The sequence below is a fragment of the Scleropages formosus genome, chromosome 4 (genome assembly GCF_900964775.1).
Source record: "Scleropages formosus chromosome 4, fSclFor1.1, whole genome shotgun sequence".
Taxonomy (NCBI): domain Eukaryota; kingdom Metazoa; phylum Chordata; class Actinopteri; order Osteoglossiformes; family Osteoglossidae; genus Scleropages; species Scleropages formosus.
In genome coordinates this window covers 27,393,682-27,401,557 of record NC_041809.1, presented here as the reverse complement: position 1 = coordinate 27,401,557, position 7,876 = coordinate 27,393,682, and the positions used below count along the sequence as shown (strand labels likewise).

The 7,876-nt window shown below is 40.0% G+C and overlaps 1 protein-coding gene across 1 annotated transcript; it reads left to right on the top strand.

The window, feature by feature from the left end:
• The first annotated feature begins 57 nt into the window (after nucleotides 1-57).
• On the top strand, nucleotides 58-7,823 carry LOC114910408 (argininosuccinate lyase-like). Its single transcript, XM_029251093.1, has 12 exons — nucleotides 58-155; nucleotides 1,086-1,163; nucleotides 1,265-1,342; nucleotides 1,498-1,550; nucleotides 1,682-1,744; nucleotides 2,449-2,563; nucleotides 2,670-2,754; nucleotides 2,840-2,899; nucleotides 2,994-3,077; nucleotides 5,670-5,750; nucleotides 6,926-7,032; nucleotides 7,118-7,823. The coding sequence occupies exons 1-12, from the start codon at nucleotides 70-72 to the stop codon at nucleotides 7,260-7,262; spliced, it is 1,035 nt and encodes a 344-aa protein (XP_029106926.1). The 5' UTR covers nucleotides 58-69; the 3' UTR covers nucleotides 7,263-7,823.
• Nucleotides 7,824-7,876: the final 53 nt, after the last annotated feature.

Genomic DNA, 7,876 nt, shown 5'->3' with positions numbered 1-7,876 from the left:
CCTGTATGTGAAAGAAATAAGAGCTAATAATAAAGATCTTTTTGATTGGCTGAGCAGGTGGTTACAGACATGAGGCTGTGGTTGCGGGATGCAATCTCTACTTTGAAGGGGGATATCATGCAGCTCATCAGCACCATGGTGGAGAGGGCTGCAGTGTGAGTGAATGTACAGATTAAATATTCTGTCCATCTTTCTACCAGGATCAGAGAGTAATTTTGTAATGTCTTTTATTTCTAGTGTTTTTAGTCTCTTCTCCTGTACTTTGTGACAGACTACATGAAAATAATGAAGAACAGGCTTCCTTTAATGAAAATTTGGTCTTAGGAAATGTTATTTGTACTGTAAAATTCACATAACTAGCAATAAGTTCACAGTTCTGAGAAACATGTTACTAGGGTAGAATGGAATAATATATGTATTTTATTAAATAATTTTTTAAAAGTTTCTCAGAGTTCTTTACAATAAAGAAAATATATGGGTTACAACTCCCAAGCAATTTAGAACAAATATCACACACATACACACACACACATTGGCTGAAGCCGCTTGTCCTGAGGCGAGCCGGAGCCTAACACAGGGTGTAAGGCTGGAGAGGGAGGTGACACACCCAGGACGGGACGCCAGTCTGTCACCAGGCACCCTAAGCGGGACTCAAACCCCAGACCAGACAGAGAGCAGAACCCAGCTAGGCCTGCTGTGCTGCCGTGCCACCCAGTAAATATCAGAATTTTACAAATTACAGCAATAAAGGAACAGAATTCATCCATTATTTATAATCACTTGTGTAAGGCATGAAATAAAGCAGCAGAGAAATTTGTTACGTATGTGCCGTTTGGAATGTGTGGGTTTTAATACTGGATTTAAAGGTGTCCAGAACAGTTCTGGTGTTCTGAACTTGATTTTGAATGAGATTTTATGTGTTTAAAATGCAGAAATTTTGCACATTGTTAAATTAAGGTTTCATTTTGCAAGAATTTACTTCACAAGCAAATATTTAGCTATAAATTGCACTAATTATAGAGGTGGAAGCCTAGAAAGAAAAATGAATGACAGTGCCGCTTAGTTCAGACTGTCTTTTTCGACAGAGAGATTGACGTCTTGTTTCCTGGTTACACCCACATGCAGAGAGCCCAACCAATTCGATGGAGTCACTGGATTCTCAGGTCAGGCTTTTGTGCCGTTGTTACGGCTAGCAGTCTTAGAATAGCTACCACAATGCACATTGCTGGTGCCAGTTAACCTGACTGCTTCTTCTTTGCTGCAGCTATACTGTTGCTCTCAGCAGAGACACCGAGCGTTTGGAGGAGATTCACAAACGGGTGAACGTCTTGCCCCTGGGAAGGTACTTTTTGCCTTTTGTACTCTCCCAGATTGAGCAAGAATATTTTGTCAACAGAATTTTTTCTACTTTTGTTTTCATTTTAATTAATTTACTGAGCATAATTAATTTAGTGCTCCGCAACACAGTAGTTGTTTCTGTTTATCATCTGTTGACAGTGGGGCTATTGCTGGGAATCCATTCAGTATTGACAGAGAGCTGCTTCGTAGAGGTAAGCCTCCATCTAGCAGCACAATATTCTAGAGGACCTGTCTGAGGAATTTTGCTATTAGTGGAATCACAATGTTGTATAAACAAACAATATAGCAGTAGTCACCTAATGCCTACTCTTGTCTTCTCTAGAGTTGTCCTTTGATGACATCAGCATAAATAGTATGGATGCCACTGGACAGAGAGATTTTGTTGGTAAAAAAAGATATCTATGTATTAATGTTTGTACTGTGAAATGTGATTGCAGTATTTAAAATACAGTATGCCAGTGATGTCCAGCCTTTTTTGGCTACAGGCACCATCATTATTGTAAACTGGTTAGATGGCCACGCATGTAAAAATCAGTCAGTAAAATACTGACTCTTTAATGGTTAAATTGAAAAAATGATTTTATTGTGCGTCATAATACTATGCATTACTTTACCTGTTTCAACAAGACATATCATTGTTACTTATCTGAAATATAGATGGATATAGGATACTTTTATCGCTAGATGTAATTCTTATAAAAGTTCAGCAAAGAAAAATTATATTTTTCCAAGCTGGAAGCACTCTGGTACAATCTACACATTCCAAAAAATACTTCAGTGGACGGTCATGCTCCACTCTAGTGGCTGATTCAATGCAGCAAGCCATAGTTTGTCACAGTAAGCTTATTTTAGCAATCTGGGTTTTTTCTTCAGTACATAGTATATCTGCAATTCACTCAAAACATTTTTTTTTTTACAAGTTTTTTGTCCAAAATTGGTATGTTTCTATTTTCTCATATTGTACTTCACACTTTCTATGCTCAAAGGTTCATATTTTGATAATTATAAAAAGTGTGCACCATATTGACATAGAAGCGGTTTTTCCTCTTGTGAGAATTCATGCATTTGTGTATGCATGTTTCTTTACAGCTGAGTTTTTGTTCTGGGCTTCGCTGTGTCTCACACACCTGAGTAGGATGTCTGAGGATCTTGTCCTGTACAGCACAAAAGAGTTTTCCTTTGTTAGCATTTCAGATGCTTACAGGTGGGTTGACTGAATTGGTTAGTACTGACTCCGGATTTACAGCGTTGGTACTTGCTGGAACAGAAGTGGGTGGTGGTACTGATTTATGGTGTGTTGGGCTGGACAGCACTGGCAGCAGCCTGATGCCCCAGAAGAAGAATGCAGACAGTCTGGAACTGATTCGCAGCAAAGCAGGACGTGTATTTGGTCGGGTAAGTTGCTCAAAGCTGATCTTCTCTGCCCTGTAATATTACCTTATGAACTTAGTGATGGCAATCTTCCCATTCTGTATCCTAGTGTGCAGGATTCCTTATGACTTTGAAGGGACTCCCTAGCACATACAACAAAGACTTGCAGGTATTGGCAAATTTCACAGTAACAGTTATTGAAGCAAATGGAGTCATGATCTTAATGACAAACCAGGTGTGCGCTTGCCTTTTATTTGATCCAGGAGGACAAAGAGGCGATGTTTGACTGCTATGACACTGTGCATGCCATTCTCCAGGTTGCCACTGGTGTTATGTCCACACTGTCGGTAGGTGATCCTATTCCCAAGGCAGTCCTTTTGCTTTTCAGCTGGTCCCCGACTTACAATGATGATTGGGACCAAGTGTTTGTTACTCAAAAAGTTTTAAGTCGAAAGTGACATGAAGCATGTGAGATAAGGGGGTCATCGTCATTTCCATATGTAGCTACTAGATGTAATGTGCGTGGCCAAAAGCGGTGGTGTTGAACTAAGTAAATGTCTCTATCTGTATCTCTTCATCTGTTGGTCGAACACACGTTTGTTTAGTCTGAGCTGTGGGTTGCAGATAGCCCCTTCCTCTGGTGAGCCAGGATACCTGGGCATCTGGAGTTCTCTGGTAGGAGCATTAACAGCACAGTGTAAAGAAGGAAGCCCAATAAAGAGCTAGAAGAGAGTGTCAGTGCTCATCTGCCGCTCCTTGATTCCTGATTTTATCCCACGCATCACACAAAATTCATTAATGCCCAATCCAAGCAGAATAGTAAGATATAAAATCATAATTATGAGAAATTTTAAAAACAATGTAAATTGTATGTTACCTTGGAGCCAGAGGTATTACATAGAGATGGAGGGTGACTGGAAGGCAGCACATCACTGAACTCTCAGCTGGTAGATTAATAGTGATGCTTGAATGTTTGTGAACCCTTTAGAATCTCCTCTTTCTGCATAAATATGACCTAAGACATTATCAGATTTTCTCACAAATCCTGAAAGTAAAGAGAACCCAATTAGAAAATGAGACAAAAACATTCTATTTAATTTATTTATCATGGAAAATGATCCAGTGTTCTGTATCTGTGTGTAGCAAAAGTATGTGAACCTTAAGGGTTGTCAGTTCATTTGAAGGCGAAATTAGAGTCAGGTGTTGCAGTCGATGGGATGACAATCAGGTGTGAGTAGGGGAGGCCCTGCTTTATTTAAAGAACAGAAATCTGGGGCTTTACTATTAAAGTGAAGGTTTGTGGAAGTGTATCATGGCTACAACAAAGGAGATTTCTGAGGACCTCAGAAAAAGAGTTGTTGATGTTCCCCAGGCTGGAAAAGGTTACAAAACCATTTATGAAGAATTTGCACTCCACCACTGTCAGGCAAAACATGTACAAATGTTGGAAATTCAATACTATTGTTACCCTCTCCAGGAGTGGTGGACCCACAAAAGTCACACCAAGAGCAAGGCATGTAATAGTCAGGAAGGTCACAAAGAAACCCAGTGTAATGTCTAAGGAACGAAAGGCCTCTCTGGCATTGGCTAATGTCAGTGTTCATGAGTCCACCATGAGGAAAACACTGAACAACAAGGGTATACATGGGAGAGTTGCAAGGAGAAAGCCACTACTCTCCAAAAAGAATGTTGCTGCTTGTCTACAGTATACTAAAGACCACGTGAATAAGCCAGAAGGCTATTGGAAGAATCTTCTGTGGATGGATGAGATGAAAATAGAACTTTTTAGTTTGAATGAGAAATGTTATGTTTGGCAAAAGGCAAACATTACATTCCAGCATAAGAACCTTGTCCCATCTATGAAATATGGTGGTGGCAGTATCGTGGTTTGCGACTGCTTTGCTGCCTCTAGACCAGATGGCTTTGCATCATTGATGGAAGTATGAATTCTGAATTGTACTATCAAATTATACAGGAAAATGTCGGTATCCATACGGGAACTGAAACTCAAGAGAAAGTGGGTCATGCAGCAAGACAGCTACCCTAAACACACAAGTCATTTCGCCAGGGAATGGTTAAAGCAGAAGAAAGTTAATGTTTTGAAATGTCCGAGTCAAAGTCCTGATCTTTATGTTATAGAAATGCTGCAGGACCTGAAGTGAGCAGTTCATGTGAGTTAGCCCATCAGCATCCCTGAGTTGAAGTTGTATTGTAAGGAGGAACAGGCAAAAATTCCTCCAAGCAGATGTGCAGGAACAGTCACCAGAAACTTTTAGTTGCAGTTGTTGCTGCACAAGGGGGTCACACTAAGTATTGAAAGCAAAGGTTCACATACTTTTGCCACACACAGATATGTAACATTTGATCATTTCCCTCAATAAAAAATGAATGTATAATGTTTTTGTCTCTTTTCTGTGTTCTCTTTAATTTTAAGACTTGCATGAAAATAATGTCACAATAATGTTTTAATGTCATAATTATAGATAGGAAAGAAAAATAATTTTGACAAAAATTTCTCAAACAGAAAATTCTAAAGGTGTTCAAGCACCACTGTAGACGACACAGGATCATCTACACTTGTTCCCCTCTTCCACTCTTAAGAAATTTGTACTCACCATCATTAGTATCCATTGGTGCATCGGGTGATGCGCTGTTATGATTTGAATTGGCATTCATAGTATCTTAATCAAAATGACTAAATACTTACCATAAAAGCTTGTACCTCTGAAATGTTTGTTACTGAAAAGTCTGTAAATCAGGACCAGCTGTACTAACTTCCCTACACAAAATGGATAACGTTTATTCTTCAGATGGTATACAATGGTACAATACATGAGTAGCATAGTTGGGGAAATAAATTCAAGTACAAAGGATCTTTCCTAACACAATGAAGCAGAAGGTGTTGTTTGTAGATTTACAACAATATCCATCCCTTGCAGATCAACCCCAAAGTCATGGAGGGAGCATTAAGCTCAGACATGCTGGCCACTGACCTGGCATATTACCTGGTTAGGAAAGGGGTGAGTGTTTTACACTTGAACCATGTTCATGCTGTTCTTACTGCCTTCTAGCTATGCTCTCATCTGTTCTCAGGGCTGTAGTAGGGAGTTCTGGGCCCCCACCAGCCTCTACCCTCCACCCATATGATATACAGCACAAGATATGGGCATGGATGCCCACATCTATGGTGCCATTGGGATTTCTTACAAAATAACAAAATAGACAAAATAAATGTAAATAAAGGTTTTTACTGAACATCAGCAAAAGCCAAACAGACAATATAAATTAAATAGAAAAATAAATAGCAAAAAATCTTAACTAAAACAAACTCTCATTAGTAATGAACATATTGAACATACTATGAACATTATATATTGATTATATTATACATAAAGTTAATAAATGTATCCATCCAAGAGAACTGAGTTGTAGTCATGTTTTCTTGGAGGACTTTGACCGTGTATCGTTCGGTGAGCATGCGCCAGTACAGTAATGAGAAAATGATGTGACAGTACTGGCAGGGGGGCGACAGCTCTTATTAGGTGTCCTATTCCCGCAAAAGTATGAAATTGGGCAGCGAAATGATCTGTTCACAGCATTCCATCACACTGACATCCCTACAGTGCACTAACCCGCCTTGTTAAAGAAGGCCTTGATAGACTGGGATCCCGCAGTTCTCCTGGCCGCCCTCTCTTTCTTTTCATTATGTTTCTGGTCCCAGAGTTGTTTTTTTTTCCCCTCACATTTTCAATCACTGTCGCCTGTAACTTCACTTCTAACTTCAACTGTTCTCAGATCAGCCTCAACTCTCATTGGTGATGTTCACTAGCTGGGGTGGAACTTACCATTTTACTGGGTCCCTCTGCTGCTTGTCAGTGACTGAGCTGAACTAATTAATAACCATCGGACTAAACCATTTCTAGGGAGGGGAGAGGAGATATTTGGAAAACTTCATTCATGAAACTGCACGTTTTTGTGGTTTTAATTAAACTCAGGCATACAAGCTGAAGCTGTAATATATACACTATAATTATTCATAAAGTGGGGGGCTATATAGTGTAACTACTGGATTGAGTGGGGCCCCAATAATTTTCACCACTTTTCACCCCGCTAGCGATGGCCCTGTCTGTTTTGGATTGAAGAAACTTACAGAAATGGTTTTGAATTTGATTACATATTTTATTGTTGGTCACAGGTGCCATTCCGAGAGGCTCACAGCTGCTCAGGGAAAGCAGTCTCTCTGGCTGAATCAAAGAACATTCCTCTCAACCAGCTGACTATGGATGACCTCCACAACACCAGGTAAGCAGAAGTTCACATGTGCAGAAGCCAGTTTTAATGCCATCCTTTTGCTCAGAGAGCTCCCTTCTCCCCTGTGTGTGTACAGCCCGCTGTTTGACAGCGATGTGTCCGCAGTGTGGAACTACACCAACAGTGTTGAGCAGTACAACACCCCCGGTGGCACTTCCAAGAGCAGTGTCACTGCCCAGGTCCAGCAGCTGCGAGAGTGGCTCAAGGCCCACAAGAACTGAGTGACTGTTCTACAACCCTTTTTCAGTACACATCTTCTCCCTTTCTACAACTCTCTATACATATTATGCTAGGACTTGACCACCAGTATACCTCCTCGATGGAATGCACAGGTATTGCAGTTGACTGTATCAAGGTATAACAAGGTGTGAGCTGCTATAAGTTTCTCCCATGTTTCTGAACTTTTGTGACTTACGTACCTGGTTTCAGAATGTGCAGTATTCTTGCTGTTTGGTGAAAGAGGCGCATAGAGCAAGATTTGAGGATGGAGTACTGCATTTTGAGCTAATGCAATTGCGTGATATGACCACTAGGGGGAAGTAATGGTCTTTTTTCCAGTTTTTCTGTTGCATTTTTTCAGTTCCGGTCACAAACAGCCATTCTTAGGTTTATTAATCCTGCTTTTTAACAGAGAGCTTGGCAAATTGGAGAGTGCAATCTGCTACATACAAATCTGATGGAGTAGAATAGAGTGCATTTTGCAGATGAAAGCCTGTTTTACAGAAACACAGGTAAACACTATTATGCAATTTAAAAAGTACATATGGTACAAGCAATTTCTGTAGTTTAAGCATATCCAGAATCCTGAAATGAAAAAAAAAAAAAAACAATTAAA